Below are 20,224 nucleotides of genomic sequence, written 5' to 3'. Positions count from 1 at the left end.
TGGGACCCTTTGGTCTGCAGGCTGATGCTCTATCTACTGAGCCAAACTGGCTAGGGTTGAAGATTGACTTTAAAGCCAAAAAGATAACATCTAGGCCTCAGTTGTATTTCAGCTCCAGACCCAGAAAAGTGGCAAGATCAGAAAAGTGTCTCTGGCTGCCTCAGGACCAACTGCAATGACTAATGGCCCCTGCTCTGGCACCAGCCAATCAGTCAGTCATGGAGACCACAACCCTGAAAAAGCACACTTAGAAAGCTGATAAAAATTTTATTGAGATCCTCCCTTGAGAGCGCCCCTAAGATTCCACCTGCAAGAGAGAGATGAATATGCTCAGGATGAAGGACCCAGCACACGCTCTCCCCCAGGGGAACATGCCCGCACCATTCCCTTCCCCACTTCTTTCCTCTAAGGAACCCCACAAGACTTGTAACTAGGGGAGCAATGGGCATCGGCAGCTCAGACCGGGCTAACCCCCTTAAACCTGTCTCCAAGGCCCTCTTTGCTCTGACTTCTCAGTGAGCCAAAGCAGCCCAGCCTAGGCTCTCCTGTTACTTCGTCTATGCACCTTCCTTGCTTCACTGTCCTAAGTATATTTTCACTGTGGCCAGTAAAATCTTACTTACTTTGCCGCACTTTGTCTCTTGATTGAAATCTTTCCTTCAAGAAGATAAGAACTGAGGTCTTTTCATCTCACTGGTAACAATAGGAGAAAATTAAGTTTCCTGGTTAAATGTGGAAAATATTGAATTAAAAATAGGCTTATCATCATCATTACAAAATTCCATTTCAGAAACTTCAATATGCTAATATGCATTCTGAAGAGAAGGTGTATGGCCTTTTCAAACTTATTTGGCCCAGACTGTTCTATCAGGTCATCTCCAAAGCCAAGAGTCTGCAAAACAGGCTCCACCTGGACATATCCACACATCACAGATACTCACTACATTCTAGCAAAATTTCAACACTATCCACTCTCGATTGAATTGAAACTGTCTGTAATATTCTTTGCCTTAGACTTGTTCATGAGGATAAATATGCAAATATAGGGTGTCCCAAAAAATGTATATACACATTTTGAATAATTATAAAGGCGGTGTTTATTAAAATACATTCCATTTTCAAAATTGAGCCATTAGCCGTTAAAGTGTGTATACATTTTGAGTCAGAAACACAAACTCATTTCTTCTCACTAGATCTCAGCCCAGGTACCCCGAGTAGTGAAATTAGCCACTCTGGCGTGCTGACCTACAACAACGCTATCACTTAAAATAGAATTTTTAAGTGTTAGAAGAGGAGAAAGGAAAACAAGCAGCTTCCTACTGGCCCTATGCTTTCCATTTAGCACATCTAAAGGACCATTTTTCCTCATTTCAAAACTGATAGCCAACTTATTTTTGTTGTCTTGCTATTTAAATGTCTGTCTTCTTTTGCCAGAGCTTATTTACTCTAACACTGAATTTTAAGCATCTCTAAAAACACTTGATATGTTCTTATTCTTTCCAGATAGCCTCTGAGGGGCACACAAAGAACGCTAAGGAAGAAAGGAGGAATGACGCTGAATACAGTGCAGTGAACAAAAGGAGCTTCAAGGAGAGGCGTCCCGCTGCCCAGAGCCTGGACCGTGTCGTCAGAATGAGAACTTACCGGTACTTCTTGCTACTCTTTTGGGTTGGTCAGCCCTACCCAACTTTCTCAACTCCGTTATCTAAGAGGACTAGTGGTTTCCCAGCAAAGAAAAGGGCCCTGGAGCTCTCTGGAAACAGCAGGCATGAGCTGAACCGTTCGAAAAGGAGCTGGATGTGGAATCAGTTCTTTCTCCTGGAGGAATATACGGGATCCGGTAATCAGTATGTGGGCAAGGTAGGATTCCATTGGGCGCTCTGACATTGTGGTTTTAAAAGCCTGAAGAAGTTACTGCTAATGGACAGACAGGGAGGGTGTGCACTAGTCCCCAACACAGTAAGAACTGTTGCTTACCTGGTAAGAGTTTTTTTCCCACTTGAGTTATTTCAGGTAGAGGACTGTAGCAAGAAGCTGAGAAATGTTAGCACTCTTACAAAGAGAGAGAAATGCCCCAGTGGGAAATGAAACGCCCACAACCATCCACACAGGATTATCATAAATCCTTTAATTTTTACTTTAGCTGGAAAAATATGGCCCAGCTTATTCTATGAAGCAGGATGTATTAAAAATAGGAACAGAGCGATTAAGCCATAAGGAAAGGCAGGTCCCTTTTTCTCAGTCTGAAAGCAAACATTCTGAGCTTTTGTTCTTTGGCCAGGTTCAAGTTAACTATTTCTTAACTCCGATACCTACAGTGCCAGCCATTCTCAGACCTAATGGAGCCCTTGGCCCTCAAAACCCACCACCGCCTTAGGTTGGCTGTTGGGACTGCTGCTGCCGGTTTGTCTTGTCTCAGCTAATGGGCGAGAGCCAGGCATTTCAAAGACTTGTGATTTCGCCGTGGCGAGGTTCGCAGAAGAGACAAATGGTTATGGAGAGGTGCTATTTCCAAATATCATCTGACCATTTTATGGACTCCAGAAAGTGGGATGAGGAGGCATCGCTTCTGATCGCCCTGAGCGAGGGCTGGCGCTGAGTCAGGGAAACAGCTTGGTTACGCTGTCAGCCTGAGTTTCCCTGACATTTTATCATCAGCTCCATTCGTGTTGCAGCATATCTGCATACTGTAAAGATGTGAAAAATAAAAAGCCAGGGATAGGGGTTTGAACTTTGTGAGTTCTGTGTTTCATCATATGGTGTTGGTAAGAAAAATCATTGTCACACATCCTGTACGTAAACAAACTAGGGATGAACGTGTAACAGAGATGATAAATGTCTCCGTTTATGGTTGCAGCTACGATTTCAGACATCAATAGTAGCGTCTGCAAACTGCATAAATTTTGCAGATTCCAAGGGCTGCGTGGTCACACTTCAATCTGTTGTCAAATAGCCCTGAATAACCATGTGCAGAGAAGTCTCTTTAAGTATTTACCACTATCAGTGAAGGAGAGCCAGCCATGGCGTGGGCTGAGGTAACCAGGCTTTGTTCCAATGGGGTGAATTATTAATATGGAATAAAGTAGGAGAGGAAGCATTCGGTGAAGGGGTGAACATTGACACAGATCCCCAAGGGGCTAGCCTTGTATTTGCTGTGGAATTCACACGCTGTGCGACTGCTGAAGACAGTCCGCGTGCCTGTTCTTCTGTTTCCTTTGTGAAATTTGAATAGCGCTGCATTAATAGGGTAATGGTTGTAGAAACATTAATAATCCTATCATCTTTAAAGCACTTTCTAGAATACAAATAACTACTGTCATAGAAATTTTTTCAAGTGCTTTGTCTAATTGATCCTCCTCTTTCTCTTTTCTGCTTTTTCTTCTCAAATGGTGATGCCCCTGTACAACAAAAATACCACGTATTTTTAAAGAAAGGCAGGCTATTTCAGGACACTAGGAGCAGCAGCTGAATAAAACCACCTAGGAATCCGCTCTAGGATTATAATTGTGGGAAGTAGTATTGCCGCAGGGAAGAGTCGTGAGCTGTGGCCCAGAGCCGGTGATTAACCTTCCAGGCTTCAGCTTCTCATCTAGAAAACAATGCCTGCCTCCTGGAGTTGCCTAGTGTAAGTGTGATGAGATGAGAACTAGTGGCTGGCACATAGTAGGGGCATAAAGAAGTCGTTATTATTGATGAAAAATCCACCGTATGCACTCTATTACATTTATTGATAACTAGCGTTCCCGTTGCAGAAAAAATCCTGCAATAGGATTTCCTGCTGCACTCTACCCCGCCTCCGTTCCTCCCTTGTCACCCGCCCCGCCTTCTCCGCCAGCCCACCTGCTTTTCCGTTCGCCCCTGGCTTCTTTCGACGCTGTCTTGATATGCAAATTAGGGGTAATTTGCATATTTGTCCTGATTGGTTGGTGGCATGGCTTGGCTGGTGGGCGTGGCTTAGGTGTAGCGAAGGTGCGCTCAATTTACATATTTGTCTATTATTAGATTAGATGCCTCGAAGTGGAATGTTGATCTTTATATCATTGCAAAAGTAAAATGAGGTAACTGATGGATCTCTCAGTGGGTGGGAAATGTAAAGGAGAGAGGCACAGCTTCAATCTGATTGGTTGGGTTGGGATATTTTATTAGCAGCAAGATCAATTTCCCTGCCTCACCTTTGCCTGCCCTTCCCCCACCTCCCTAAAGCTATGACACAGAAGAGAGCACTAGCTGGAGAAGAAAGTCAAGGGCGGAGATTGAAGTTGTCCAGTAGTGGCCAGCTTGCTTCATCTGATGTGTGTGAGAGGCATTCATGCACTATTCATAGGGCGTTTTCCCAAATCTGTCTTTGGAGTTATGTATCATCCATAGACAAAAGGAAGACTATAATGTGCTTTGTACCACAATAAAAAAAATACACAAAAATAAATAAATGAAATTTTAAAAAGAAACTGGTTTGGGTTCCTCATGTGGCAACAAGTTGGTCTACTTTTAATAGATATGGAATAAAACAGAAACCGATGAGATTATCCAGATCTATAGGGTCAAGAAGCTTTTGAAAACAAATTTTTTTTTTTCAAGATCAGGCAATAGCAGGGGTTCCAAATTTTCTCAATTCATAATGTCCTTAATGTTTCAATCATTTTTTTCACGGTGTCCTTAGGTCAAAAGAAATAGTTAGGTTCAAACAATTTACTAAGTATTTATGTTCTAAAAACAAATAACTGTTTGACAAAAATACGCATCAGTTAACAGATTACTAATGGAAGGTGTGTGCCTTCTGGGCACTGCACAACTTCTCAGACTGGACACCGCCCCCTCATTCCCTTTTCCACATTGATTTTTGCATATACTTGCCTTCTGCCACAGAGCTGAGGGCAAGCCAGCTTCATAAATATGTATCATCATCAAAAGGAATGTAGCACCACCTACTGTTGAAACTGTGAACTACTCTGAGCTAGTACTTCACAAGATGTCTGACAGAGCTCAAGGGTTTGTTGCATTATTTCCCTGGAAATCTTAAAATATTTCCTGGTGCCACAGTGAGTTCATTGCTACACCCCAGGGTACCTCAGTGAACACTCTGGGAACCATTGGACAATAGTTAGATTAAAGGTATACAAAGGCTAACTGAACCTTAGCCCTAGTAAATAATAGTTACTTAGAGCCTCTTCTTGAGGCCTAAAACTGAAAAGATTAATCAGTACAGGTAATGGATAGAAGCGTTAACTGAGGAAAAGTAATGCAGTTGAGCAAATAACACTTAAAGTAGAAGAAAAATGTTTTTGCATTATAAGCATTTGTTTATATTTGTATTTGTGTTCATTGGTTCCAGTTACCCTGGGTTTAAGTCAATAGAGATGACAGTGACAATTGTGGAGCAAGGAATATTTGAGAATTGATGTGGGAGCAAAGGGCTGTTGAGAGTCCAAAGAGAAAAAAGATAGGGTCACATGAGCATCCAAGAGGCAGGAGAAGACAGAGTTGGAGGCCGGATGACAATAAAGTGAATAGACAAGAATCAGAGGTCCTCAAACTACGGCCCGCGGGCCACATGCGGCCTGCCGAGGACATTTATTCGGCCCACCGGGTGTTTTTTTTCCACCGCTGCCTGTCCTGCTTAGCAGCCAACTGGTCCCGGGCTCGGAGTGCGCATGTGTGGAATGTGCGCCGCACTCTCCGACTCCCCTCCTTCTCTCTGAGGGACAGTGAACTGGCCCCCCTGTTTAAAAAGTTTGAGGACCCCTGGACAAGATCATACTTAAAACTTAAGTGCAAGCGAGAGCAGTTAGACCCTCCTCCTTTTCTTGTCTTAATACTCCTCAGCATTTCACTCATGGCCATAAGATGAACAGAGAAACATGGATTCTGCCGGTTAGGGTAGGGATGCACTTACTGCGAACAGCCGAGATATTGACACCCAAACTCTGACGTATGGGAAAATTTCAACACCTGACTCACTTAGAATGGCAGGTAGGGGTAACAAGGTAGGAAGAAGTGGCCCTGTGTTGGGTAAGAGTTTGTGAGCTTAAGATATATAGATACAGATACAGATAAGGAATGTGAATTTTTTCTAACATACATGAATATTTGGGGGCAACTTTGAGCTGATTTACCATAAGCAGCGTCTGTGTCACCTGGGCGCCCATTAGAGATGCAGAATCTTGGGCCCCACCTGAGAAGCTGCATTTCAACAAGATCCCCAGGTGAACTGTATGCACATTCAAATTTGACAAGTGCTGCTTTTAAAAATACCTTGCCTGGGTCTCCCCTCCCCAGAGATTCTGATTGAGTTGGTTTTTAATTATTTATGATTCCAATATGTGACAAAATTTGCGAATCATTGCCCTAGGAGAATATTATTGGCAACAATTATAACACAACATGGCAAGTTCAGTGATAAACATATGATGGAAATATAAGGGAGAGGGCCAACTGGGAGCGGGGTTCAGCAGAGCTTCCTGACGGAGGTGATGATGTTGAAGAACCGCTTCAAGGTGTCAGCTTGCACAGCAGAGGGAGACTTACCAGGACTTTCCAATTAATTGGATGCCAAAGGAGAGAAAGCCAAAGGTTCAGAGATCTCTATTCAGAATCAGACAGTGAAAGTGTCACTAATGCCGGCACAGGAAACAGAAGGAGGTGCATATTTTCTCGTCCAGGTTTTCAGGGAAGAGTGTACGATTTTATACAAAATCTATTTAGGTTATCTTTGGCTTATAGAAAAATAAGAAGAAAGCATCGTAATTTCACACTTCCAGAAAAACACCATACCTTCCTGCCAGCTTTACATAATGTAGCAATTCCTTGATGATGGTCAGTCTATAGTGTGAGATTAAGCACAATAAGAAAGAAGAACAGAGGCAGATATTGATTAGATGTTCGAGGCACAGGCATTAAAACATAGATAAATATATTTTTAAACCTCAGAACTATGCACAATGTGAGGCAAAAGATTCGCATATTGTCATTAAACAGACCCCAGCAAAGCTTAATTTCCTTGTCTCCTCCACTTGATCCTTCACAATGTTCTTTGTCCTCTTCTTCCACACAATGTGTGCCTAAAACTAATCTCCATTAGAAGCATTCGAGATGCTTCTATTTTTGGTAACATACCAGAAGATCTGTTTTTATGGACTTTGGTAAACTGTATATTTTCATAGATGTTTTCTGATGCTAGTTTTTTGGAAGTTGGTGATGGTTCTCTTTGGCAGAGTTTCCCAAAAACTGATAACTGTGCTTTTTAAAATATCAGGAAAATGTGGCTTCTATTTGAAACTCTGATGTACACATCTTCCTAATAAGCCTTTCCCTTGAGTCTTTAAAATTAGTGTTTACCCAGTTCACCAAAGCCAATATTCTTAGGATGATTGGACAGTAATGTTTTAATGGCCCATAAAAATAAAAGTTGTCAGCCAAATACACCTTTAAAATTAGGGATGAATAATTATTTGTTCCTATAATTACATGATCCAAAATCAATCAACATAAAGCAACATATATATACATTCTGAAAGACCATTTAAAACATGCTGTCATTGAAATATTGCTTTATTATATTCCTATTTTTTCCCTGAAAAGAGCATAAACGTAAGAATAGAAACCTCCTGGTGCTAATTTGATGGGTGATTCAGAGACTCATTTAACCCCCTCTCACTTCAAACAGCAGCATTGGGTGAAAGGATCATCACAGTAACATTTACTGAGCATTACTTTGTTCCAGACACTCTGCCAAGTGCTTCAGGTGTATTACCTCATTGGACCCTCGCAGCAACCTTAATGCCCACATGTTAGTTATATCCCTGTTTTATAGATGAGTAAACTAAGGCTGAGAGCAGTCAGGTATTTTAGCCCAAAGTCTCACACTGCCGGAACTTGGCAGTTGGCCTCTGTCTATTCAGTTATCTCCCCCCCACACACACACACCTCTGCTTCGCAGAGCCAGTGCAAGGCACAAACGAACAAACAGACACACAACATACTTTGGCGTTCAACGACTGAATTCAATTCAATATCACAAATACCTACTGAGAACCTGCTGTGTGACAGCCATGAGGAGAGAGAGAAAGAATTATTTTTAAAGACTGCTTTTAAAGAGCTATGCAAATATGTTTGCATGAATATTTTGTGCCTTCCTTTTATTTTTGCTTGATTTTAATTTCCAGAACACATCAGCGATATGCAAAATAGTTACATGTGAGGATTTTAAAATTAGGTATGTACTTATTGGTCTTTTGGGTCATCATGATGAAAAGTGTCTTTTTTTTTAATTTTATTTCTCTTGATAACCTTCTCTAAACTTCAATGACCTGCAATAATCTTTTCTCCCTGAGTCAGGACAACTGCCTTGAGCACATCTTTCTTCTTCATCATTTAAATTTAATGCTCAGCCATTTAACACTTTTATATTTCAACTGATGGTATAATTTAGAGAACGTGCATTCACTTGCTTGTTGGATGTCCTTTTTTAGAATGTCTCAAGAAGTAACTTCCCAGCTGCTAATATTGGTAGTAACCCTTGTTTTGTTTCTACTACCAGCCAACTAATTTCAATTCCTTAATGACGAAAGCTTCAGTTTGCTATTTGATGCTAAGAAAATGTACCATTTAATAGCAATTCCCCAAGTCTCAAACTCCCCTCTCTGCACAGTTGCTCACATAGAGAGCAAAACAGTTAGAATGTCTGACCTTGGTCACAAACCCAAAGGCAACTTTCAGCTTCCCGGGTCACACAGAGTAAAGTACAGAAAGCCAACAATGACTCAATCCAGAATCCTCCAACTTCCAAGTCATTATGCCTGTGGAACCCTATATCCTTCTGCTTATAATTCAATTTGTTCAACAAAATAAAGTGATGAAGGTGAATAAAAGAGAGTTAAGGGTTTAGATTCTTTTTGTCCCCACTGAGCTATTTTATTTCCATGCTCTACAAGTCAAACAGAGCCAGAGGTTGTTGGAAGGTTATGGAGACTCTACATGCTCATTATAACAAATCCCCCAGAATCTAGCCCATGGACATTGTTAAGTAGTTCTTCACTGATTGCCTTAACTTGTTTGCACTATTATTGAACCATGTAATTCTTGATTTGTACCAGAGTTCTTCCTTTTTTATCTTATTATGGGTCCGCAATAGCAAATATTCAGAGTGCCCACATCTAGTTTATATTTCTTTTAAAATCAAAATCCCTAATTATAATTTTGACTGAATTTTATTTCAAAAAAAAATAGATTAAAAATCCCTAACATATGTGTGTAATTAACAGTCAATAGGTTCTAAAACCATAATCTTTTTCATTTCCATTGATATGAATGACAGCATTAGAACATTATTTTAAATATGACAAGTATATATTATAACCAGAATTATAAATTTAACTATTAGCGGGCAGTACCTCTCTAGTCAAAATTAAATATATCTTCCTAATGTTCTTTTTTTTTTTTTACCAAAAATAAACAGGTTTTTGATAGGGGTTCTGCCTTTTATAACCTTCATCAAATTTAGGGATTATGTTTAGATCTTAATGTGTCATTGGAAAGTCAAGAAGGTATCTCTTTTTGTGTAGATGTAGGCTGCTGGTAGCAACTCCACCTTCCTATAAGCCTTCATGCAGTCAGTTATTAAGACAGCAATACACTATAACTCTAATGAGCATGCTAAGTATGTCTGTATTCTCTCCAAACCTAGCTTTCCCTCGGGAATTGAAGAAGGGGCTGAAGGAAAGTACAGAATTCCCCAGAAGAGAATAAGAGATTTTTTCCTCTTATTGCCATTATTGATAAATAAGTAAAAGTAACACGTATTCTCAAAGGTAATGTGAGGCATCAAATTTGAAATTATGCAACCTGCAAGAAGAAGAAAAGCAGCATGCCAAAATATTTCACTGGAAAAATATTTATAGTTTCTTCCAGTTTTCTATTCACAGAGAATGCATGTACACAAGAAAAGAGAGGCACTTTAAAAGATTAAAATGTATACATGTGTGAAATATATGAATAAATATTTTAGGTGCATTGGTGTATTTCAGCAGACCTGAGGGCAGTAATAAAAGCATAACAAAAAGCTTGAAATATCACTCTGGATGTGGGATTTAATGCTGACTAGAGGGAACAGAGATTGGAGTTAAGAAGGCAATTGAAGAAGTTATCTCAGCTATGGCATTTTCAAATAGATTTGGAAAGAAAATGCTTTTCATTCATTCAACAATTACTCACCAGAATGCAAAGTTAATAGCAGAGGCAGCCTGCCTATGTTTGAGCCACAGCTACACTGACTATCTAGGTATGTTGAGCAAGTTATTTAACCCCTCTCTGCCCTCGATTTCTTTAACTGTTAAATGAGGGGCGTAATAAAGTCATTGAGGTGAGGCTTAAATAAGTTAATACACAGAAAGGGCTTAGAATGGGCCTGGTGTATCATAGGAAACTAAGGGAAGACCAATACCAGGCAGGATGGCTCCCTGCTACCAAGTGTGCCTTCAAAGAAAGAAAAGGTGAAGGGAAGGAAGAACCAAAGGTACCCAGAACATCCCACTAATGTTCTGCCTCCTTCAGGGAAGCCAAGCATCATGGGTCAGAAGATGGTGTCAAAGCAGCTAAGGCATCTGAAAATATGATTGATTAATCAACCACAATTCTGAAGGCTAAGCATACATAAAAATACAAAGTTTTCTTTATTATCCCCACCAAACAAAAAATAAAACACAAACTACAATCATGTTAGTGTGCGTTTGTATTCAATCTTGGTAACTTTTGTTCATCTTCCTATTAAGGCTATTTATCATTTATTTCATTTTAAAGCATCAGTTTGCACCACAATTTGGAGTTTATATTATTTAAATTACTTTGAAATGCTAAGTGTCCCAGTAATTCAAAAAATGACTATAGTACTTCAGGCATACTAATATTTCAAGTTGGAGTTATCATAATTAAGTTGGAATAATATTACAATCTCCTTATATTATTGAATCAAAGTTTTATTGTGGGAAAACTACTCTTGATTTACTTGTTTAATTACCCTGAATGCTTCATGTTTTAGAGCAAAATAATGAATTTCTTGTTTAAGACTGAATTTTGACCTTCAATAATTGAGTGGTGTTTTATATTGGATCACAGCACTGCTCTTTCGATTAGTACTTAAGATATTGAATTTATACCTTTGAATACTTATATCTTTGTAAACTCTGCAAGGCCCAATACTATACATCTTGCTCATCTCTGTATCTTCCAAGGTCCTGGCACAGATTTTGCATATTGGAAACAGTTAAGTATTCCTTAATTAAGCTGCAATGACCACAAAAGATGAAAATCTGCTGTACTGTCTGAAAACTGCCTCCCACTTTATTGGCGTGAATGGTTTGATATGGATATTATTGGTGGTGTTTTGTGTCATTGAATTGACAACTGAAAATCTAGTCTTTAAAGTTCAAGAAAATATAAACTGTAAACATATAAAACCAAATTTATTATGAAAGTCTTTCCATGGAAACTACCTCTGAAATTTCCCCATCAAAGTGACACAAAAATTTATGATACAATAGGAGAAAACTCAAGCTTCCTTAGTGCAAACCAGAGAAACTAAAGACAACACAGCTGTATGTGCATGAACTAACAAGAAAGATAAAAAGGAAATATATAGCAAATAGTATCATATCATAAAAGTTGGCTCCTTTAAGACTTTTACAAATGAAAACCAAACATTATTTAGGGTTTCAGTAGAAGAAAGTTTGAAACAAAATGAGAAAAAAGCCAGAGTTAACCAATAGAAAACAAGTTTCTTTCTCTTAAAATTCCTAAGAAAGTACAGAGTGTTCAGTAAAAGAGAAATCATTTAAGACCTGAGAATGTTGATTGCAATGATTCACAATAAATCAACGATCAAGACAAATGTGATAATACAGGGAGAGAAAAATTCTATATAATGACTATTCTTTTTTTACCAACTATATATTCTTCTAATCAACATAGTTTTAGTTCTCACAGGAAAAATCATCATCTCTGGAGAATAATCTCATCTTAATTCTTTCTATATTTATGTTAAGTACAATTCAGAAGAGAAACATAAAAGAGGAGATGCAAAGAAAATTTGCTTTAAAATATAGACATGTATAACTGTATGTGCTTTTATTGTTTTCTTTTCATAAATTGGAAAGCATAAGAATCTGGCTCATTGCCTTCCTTAATCTATAGCCTGGGGCTACACCCACCCCATCCCCAAATACCCTCCAGGAAGAGAGCTTCCCTTTTAGAAATCAAGTAAAGCTTTTTTTTTTTTTTTTTTTTTTTGCATCTTCTCTAAGTTTGAGATTATTTCCAAATAAAAGGTTTTTTAAAAATTAAAAAACATAAAGCAAGGCAGAATGGATTATAAAAAATTATTTTCTGATCCTATTTGTATCTTGAATGTTCTGTCCATCCTCCCATCTATGTGTATTATGTAAAAAGAATAAAAGGGGGGATTATTTACCCTGTGTTCAAGCTATGATCTTGGTGATTACCAATCCACTGGCCTCTTAAAGAGAAATGTAGTTTTAAAATTAAATCAAGGAAATTAGGTGACTTGGGCCAAGTTGAGTGGCAGTACTTTGTTCAGTTTTATCTCCTTTTCAACAGTCTACACATCACTGACTTAAGTTTTACAGAGATAACGAGGCAGTAGGAATCTTAGTGTGAAGCAAACCATCAAGCAACTTCTAAGCAGGGACAGAACAGGAAACACGGCACAAGGGAAGTCATCCCCTAGCAGGTCGAGGCAGCATGGATCCTTTTTAGCAGTTTCACTGCAGACAACTGGTCATGAGATAAGGAGCAGGGATGATGTTATCTCACATTTTATCAGGCACTATAGTTTAGGGCATCTCTCTCACATGTAAGAGAGATTCACGGGAGCATGCCTCCACTTGAGGAAGCCAGAATCCAGCTTTTCTGATACGGTTACATCGGATACTCTTCCCTAAAACCACATTATTAAGATATTAACATAGCAGAGAGCATATCAGACATGGTGGGCACATGAAATAATAGCACACATGCTTAGGAGTTGAGCGCTAAAGTTCATGACTCTGACATCACTGTGAGAACACTTACCCAGTGTAGCCGTTGGGCCCGTACACATTTCTCTTCACTGATTATTTCACAGGTAGCTCCCTTAAAGGAAAAAAAAAGAGAGAGAGAGAGGGTTGTTCAAATCATTTAAGAATTTATATGCTAGTTCCCAAGCAAGAAAATCTAATAAATGAACTCATAATCTTCTCTCCTAGAAATGCTCACCATTATTTCCTTGACTGTACTAGTGTGAGTAGGTTACAGAATTTAATTTAATCATCATTTCCTGAGCACATACAGGATGCTTGAGAGCTTTGAATTTGAATAAAAAATAGTCTCTCCCTCAAGTAAACTATGTGTTTTATGAAGATATGGCTTTAACTTTTTAAATCCCAAGTAAGAGTCAACATAAGATTATTATATCTAATATGATTTTTACCTCTGAAGAAAAACATATTTGAGGAAAAGTCCATTAGCTAGTGAGAAACATAATTTTTTTAATTTCTGCTGCTTGATTTCTTGTGTCTTAAGTGTCTGCATTTATCTATAAATATGTTCTTCCAAGTGTAGTGTCAGAGATACAGAGAGATGAACTGCGAAAATTGAACTGGAACGCCCAGAATTCCCGGGTTCTTGTCTGATGGTTTTGAAGAATGAAGCCACGGATGAAAGGTGATAGGTGAAAAGTACAGAAACTTTACTGCAAGCAGACACTACCTCTAAAAACTAATTCTAAATCCTAAGTCTGAGACTCTGTCCCTCCTGGACGGACAGAGGGGCCCCTGAGAAGGGTGACCGCTGCTTTCTTTGTCTTGGGGCATTAAGTAGGCTGCAGTTCTTTGTCTGAATCTGACCTGTTCTTATTGGTCATTGTGCTACACAGAGTTAGTTTTCAAAGCTCAAAGCCCACGTAGTGTCCCCCACCTTCTCTCCCCCTTATCTTGTTGGTTGGAGTCACTATTGATTGATCTTATAGCTCTCCCAGTTGTGATGGCAGAGAAAGCCTTATCTTATGGCCCTCTTTGACTCAGGTCAGGGCTACTGTGGCCTAACTTATGGTCACTTTAATGGCTCAGGACAGAGATGGCTTTTGGTTTATGGCTTTAATTGCACGGGCCAAATATATATTTGCCTATTCCATTTCTCTACTCTCTGTACAAATAAGATAAACACCCTGGCATCTTCAAGTCTCCATTATGTATTCCTTCCCCCATAGACCCCTTTTTATTCCTCACCTAAACCTGCCTAATTAATCTAGCTAGCTAACCCTTTCAGAGAGAGGGAGAGAAAGAGAGAGGGGAAGTGTGTGTGTGTGTGTGTGTGTGTGTGTGTGTGTGTATCCTTAGCTTTGTCAATTGCTGAAAAGATTACAGTATGAGGCAAAAAAGCAGGATTAAAACTGGTGAGTTACAGTGCCTTGGTAAATCAATTTTTGACTGGGTATCTGGCTCTCAACTTGATATACCGCTGGCATTTTGAAAATGAAAATGTTAGACTAAGCAAGAGTTGAGACTAATGTCTTAATCTGCCGAAGACCTTGGACATCCAGAGCCAAGCACAAGGCAGGAGTAAACAATGCCTTTTGGGGGAAACAAACTCATGCAGTGAATAAACCAAAAGGCATTTGTTTAATTGATAAACCCCAAATGAACAATAACCTCTATTACAGTTTGTATCATTTGTGCCGATAGAATTTACAAATAACTTAGCCTGGGGCCTAATAAAATGAATACAATGAATCGGGAAACTTTTGTAATCATCCTAGGAAGTGTGGTTTGGCAGTATGTGCTCATGTGAGCGAACATAGACTTTGGAGTCAGGCAGATCTTGGTATCCTTCCTGGCTCTGCCCTTAACTTTCGTCCAGTTACTTAACCTCCCTGACCTCAGGTTCTCTGGGGGGAAAAAAAGGAGAAAGTAATAAGTAATGCTTATTTCCTAGAGTTGTTATGAGACTTAATTGATGTATCATACAAGGCGCTTAAGCAGTACCAGACACATAGTGTCACCAAAGGTTACTAGGTATACCGGTTAATAATAGCGAATTTTGTAATATAAGAAAACACGATAATTTCAAGAGAAACATCAAAAGTGCTTTATTCAAAGTAATGTCCATCCCTAGCTACACATTTCCCCATCTCTCAGGTAATTTGTGGATACCATCCCAATATAACTTTTCTTGTTTTGAGGCAAACCATTCAGAGACCCAATTTTCCACTTCGTATGTTTTGAAGTGCTGCTCAGAAAGTGTGTGTGCCATCGATAGGAACAAGTGGTAATCTGAAGGAGCAAGGTCTGATGAATATGGCAAGTGGGTTAATACTTCTCAGGCAAGATCTTTTAACGTGTTTTTAACTGGTTTTGAAGTGTGTGGTGGTGCGTCATCATGAAGCAAAATTATTTTGCCCTGTCTTCTGGAGCATTCTGGTCGTTTCACAATCAAAGTGTAGTTCAAATTAATTATTTGTTGTTGGTAGCGATCAGTATTAACAATTTCACCTGGTTTTAGAAGCTCTTAATACACCACACCTTCCTGATCCCACCAAACACAGAGCATTGTCTTCTTTCCGAAGCGATTTGGCCTTGCAGTCAAAGTTGATGGTTGACCTGGATCAATCCATGATTTTGTGCATTTGGGATTCTCAAAATAAATCCACTTTTCATCTCCAGTCACAATTTGATGCAAAAAAGACTTTCATGCCGTTGAAGCAACATTTTACTGATGACTTTTCGGTTTTCCATTTGTCTTTTGTTCAGTTGATGTGGCACCCATTTTCCTTCCTTTAAAATCTTTCCCATTGCTTGTAAATGATCAGAAATTGTTTGCTGAGCAATATTTAATCTTTCTGCAAGTTGTTTTTGAGTTTGACATGCATCTTCATCCAATAATGCTTGTAATTGTTGGTCTTCAAACTTTTTCAGTTGACCTGGGCGTTCTTTGTCTTTCACATCAAAATCATCACTTTTAAAGTGTTTAAACCAGCGTTCACAAGGATCTTGAGATGGAGCATGTTTACAATAAGCTTCCCAAAGTATTCAGCAGCACTTTTCTTCAAAATAATGTATTATAACTTCCCGCAAATGCTCTTTTTTTGGCATGAAATTTGACATTTTTAAGTGTAAAAATATCTATGATGTTAACACCTTCAGAAAATTTGACATATGAAGTTTTGAAGCTTGTTGTCAATACAACAAAATAGCATACATATCAAATTGCATATACTGTATATCAACATATGTGTAACTCCATCAACTGGAAAAAAATCCGCATTATTAACCAGTATACCTAGTAGTTTTCTTCCCTCTTCACTGGGATTCTTGAACTGAAACAACATACAGTTTCAGTTCACCTTGAACCCCAGAGATAAGAAACAACTGTCATAGTTTTCTATTTCTGCTGTTAACAAGTTAAGCAAATTTAGTGAATTAGAACAATACAAATCTATGCTCTTCCAATTCTAGAAGTCAAAAGTCTAAAATGGGTTTCACTGGGCTAAAACCAAGGTGACTGCAATGTGTCCTTCTAGAGACACTAGGAGAAGTCCTCTCCTTGCCTTTTTGAGCCTGCATTCCTTGGTTCGTGGGCCCTTCCTCCATGTTCAAAGCCAGCAGTGTAGCATCTTCAAATCAATCTCTCTGCTTCATTGCACATTTCCTTCTCTGACTCCCTACCTTTCCTTATAAGGAGGCTGATAACTATGCTGGGTTCTGTCAGGATTATCCAGGATAATCTCCGATCTGAAAATCTTTATCTTAATCACACCTATAAATCCTTTTTGCCTTTAAGGGAACATAGTCCCTGGTTCTGGGAAGTAGTACAGGAACCTCCTTGGGAGAGCCATTATTCTGCCTACTACATCTACCACAACCTAAAGTTTTGTTCACTTACTAGTTACTTTGGTACTTTTGACATTAAATTCCAAGTATTGAGTGTAAAAGATAAATGTCAAGGATATGAATAAATTTTTCTTGAGTTTAGATTGAATTTTTTTTCACTTTTATAACTTTTTCAAAAATTCTCCTCCACATAACACAAGGTCTTTTTCAGTGGCTATTAAATCTAACAAAAGATAAAAGATGGAATTGAGTGGGGTCGTGAGTTATCTCTATAAATGTGGAACCCTTTATGATATAATTTGAATGAATTTTTAAAGTTATAAGGTACATAATGAGAAAAAAGATGGGAGGAGAGAAAGGTGATAGATAGATAGATAGTAGGTAGATAGAGAATTCCATCAATGGCTCTCAGTGGAGGCAATTTTGTTCCCTCAAAGGACATTTGGCAATATATGGAAACATTTTTGATTGTCACAACTTGAAAGCTGCTACAGGTATCTAGTGGGTAGGGGTCAAGGATGCTGATAAATAGAACAGGTACCTCTACAAAGAGTTACCCAGCCCAAACTGTCAATGGTGTAGAGGTTAGAAAATTCTGCATTAGATCTCTATAACTCAGCACTTAAAATATTGTTTGGTACAGAGTAAGCCTTTAATGAATATTCATAGAACTGTATGTAAACATTGAGAGAAAATACTTGTGTTGTAGTTAACAGACTAGGCTAGAATGTCAGACGGCCTGAACTCAAATTCTGCTCCTGATGGTTGTATGATGCTGAAAAGTTACTTAACTTTTATCTTGACTCAGTTTTCTCATTATTGTAGAGGGGATAGGAAAGATTCATAATGAGTAAAAAATTATATAATCTATGTAAAAATTCAGCACATTTTCTAGTCTATTGTATGGACTTAATAAATGCCTGCTATTACTATTTTCCCAAATCCCAACCAAACCAATTCCCAAATGATCTATATATAAAAGACTAAGTGACCATCTGACCGTCTGACCGTCCAACCAGTAGCTATGACGCACAATGACCACCAGGGGACAGATGCTCAATGCAGGAGCTGCCAAGCTGTGGTGATGTGGCAGCTGTGGTTCTCAGGTGACGCACCCATAACCAGAGAGGAGGGAGCCCAATTCCGGTGCATCACCCTAGAACCACCCTCTCACAATCTGGGACCCCTCAGGGGATGTTGGAGAGCTGGTTTTGGCCTGATCCCCGAAGGCCAAGCCAAGGGACCCCACCAGTGCACAGATCTAGTAAATAATATAAAAGAACACTTTAAAGATAAAATATTTCCACTGTTATAAAGTGGAAAATTTCCACAAAATTATTTATGTTGTATAGAAGAAAATTATTTTTTCAGGTCATTACAAGAGGCAACATAGTATAACCAGAAAAAGAACATAGGATATGGAGATAGCCCAATCCTAGATTTTGTCAGAGAAAAGGAGATTTTCCAGATTCTTTTAGAGCCCATTCAGTATCAAAAGATGGGTCTGGCCAACTAGAATAAAACTCACTAATCTATATATTTAAAGAGGTAATATGCAAATTAGCCTGGATGCTATAACAGTCACGACCGCTCAGGAGGAGGCTGCGTGCTCAGGTGGGTGGGAGGAGACTACTGCGCGGTGACGCAAGCCACCGATGGTGCAGGCCCACAGAGAGCAGGGTGAAGCAGGGCCCACAGAAAGCAGGGAGCAGGGCCTGCCTGTCAGCCATGGTGGCGGCGGCAAGCAGGCAGGCCCGCAGAGAGCAGAGAACAGGGCCTGCCTGCCAGCTGCCGCAGCAGCGAGCAGGCCCGCAAAGAACATGGCCTGCCAGCAGGGGCACACTGGCAGTCCCGCCTCTGCACATGTGCTGTAGAGGAAACACCTTTTCTGACCACTCATTGGCTAAGCTCCCAGTATGCCACTTGCAGTGTTCTTGGTAACTTGGGTAATAAGAATCCAAGAAGGTGATCTAGGGTTTTTCCATCTCACTCCTGGAGGAAAAAATGAAGGTCTGCTATGCTGCACCAGCATGACCAAGGGTGAACCTGAGTGGGAGTGGTGAAGGATTGAGAAAAGAGAGACAAGAGAATGAAAGCTGGGTCTCGGTGGGATGCTATTCTCTCTGATGGAGAGCCTCTCTGATGGAGAGCTAGTGATAGTGCCATGGTCTATAAGCCATGTCTTTATTTTATAGCCAGATGCCACGAGGCAAAGTAAGGGCATGATCAAGATGTTTACAACATTCTCATGGGTTTTGAATCTACTCAATTACATGCACCTGAACTCTATCAAGCCTAAATCACTCAGACACGTGGGGCCACATATTCAGACCATAGGTTCAAGCTTACAACTATAGCTGTTGGCTATAATTGTGCTGGGAGGGCTCTGCCCTCCAAGCTGGAACTTGCAGGTGGCAATGAGAGGACTGTGCCCTCTCATTAGTCCGAGGCTTGAACATGTCCAAACACTGTGGCTGCTCTCCACAGTCCGCTGCTGGAGGGGCTAAGAAATGTCATATTCTGCCCTAGCCAGTTTTGCTCAGTGGATAGAGCCTCGGCCTGCCGACCACAGGGTCCGGGTTCGATTCTGGTCAAGGGCATGTATCTAGGTTGTAGGCTTCCTCCCTGGCCAGGGCCCAGGTCAGGGCTCATGTAGGAAGCAACCAATCAAAGTGTCCCTCTAACATTGATGTTTCTCTCTGTCTTTCCCTCTCTCTTCCACACTCTCTAAAAATCAATGGAAAAATATCCTCAGGTGAGGATAAAAAAAAGAAGGAAATGTCATATCCTATGAAAGAGACATCTGAAAATGCCTAAAGAAAGTTGTCATTTTTAGTGGTGAAGGGACTGGAGTCCGTGTTGATGAAAACACCTTGACGGCTGTGGCGGCCGGCAGTGGCAGCAGCAGGGTGATAGGGGCGGCACCTTCCCCTGATCAGCCTGGTTACCTCCTGCAGAGGGAGGCCTAAGCCATCAGTAGGACATCCCCTGAGGGTTCCTGGATTGGAGAGGGTGCAGGTCAGGCTGAGGGACCTCCCCTTCCCATCCACGAATTTCGTGCACTGGGCCTCTAGTCATGTATAAATGTCATCAACAAAAATTATTGGTGCCAGGCTCAGGGCTGCAGGCCATGCTTCCATCCCAGCTTTCCTCTCAGATTTTATAGTGGGAATCAGCTCTCCTTGTCACCAAAATTCATATGGTGGGGTACTCCTGCAGCCAAGGGAGGCATTTCACATCTTTGGCTCCTAAATACGTGTACACACACAGCCCTGTGTGTATTTGAAGTCATTTTACTGCCCTGAGACAATGTCTCTGAAGTCCTTGAAGGGGGCCAGGCAGCAGGGGCA

General features: G+C 40.0%; 1 protein-coding gene across 2 annotated transcripts in view; it reads left to right on the top strand.

Annotated features, from left to right (window-relative positions):
• The first annotated feature begins 1,632 nt into the window (after window positions 1–1,632).
• The window catches only part of CDH6 (cadherin 6), a 49,589-nt gene continuing 30,997 nt past the window's right edge, over window positions 1,633–20,224 (top strand). The window contains exon 1 of one of the 2 annotated variants that reach the window (XM_028139414.2): window positions 1,633–1,860. In XM_028139414.2, coding sequence (XP_027995215.2) covers window positions 1,633–1,860 — 228 coding nt within the window. The remainder of the gene's footprint in view (window positions 1,861–20,224) is intronic. The other variant, XM_054714314.1, reaches the window with a different exon arrangement.

The sequence above is a fragment of the Eptesicus fuscus genome, chromosome 4 (assembly GCF_027574615.1).
Source record: "Eptesicus fuscus isolate TK198812 chromosome 4, DD_ASM_mEF_20220401, whole genome shotgun sequence".
Taxonomy (NCBI): Eukaryota; Metazoa; Chordata; class Mammalia; order Chiroptera; family Vespertilionidae; genus Eptesicus; species Eptesicus fuscus.
This window is presented reverse-complemented; position numbering and strand designations above follow the sequence as displayed.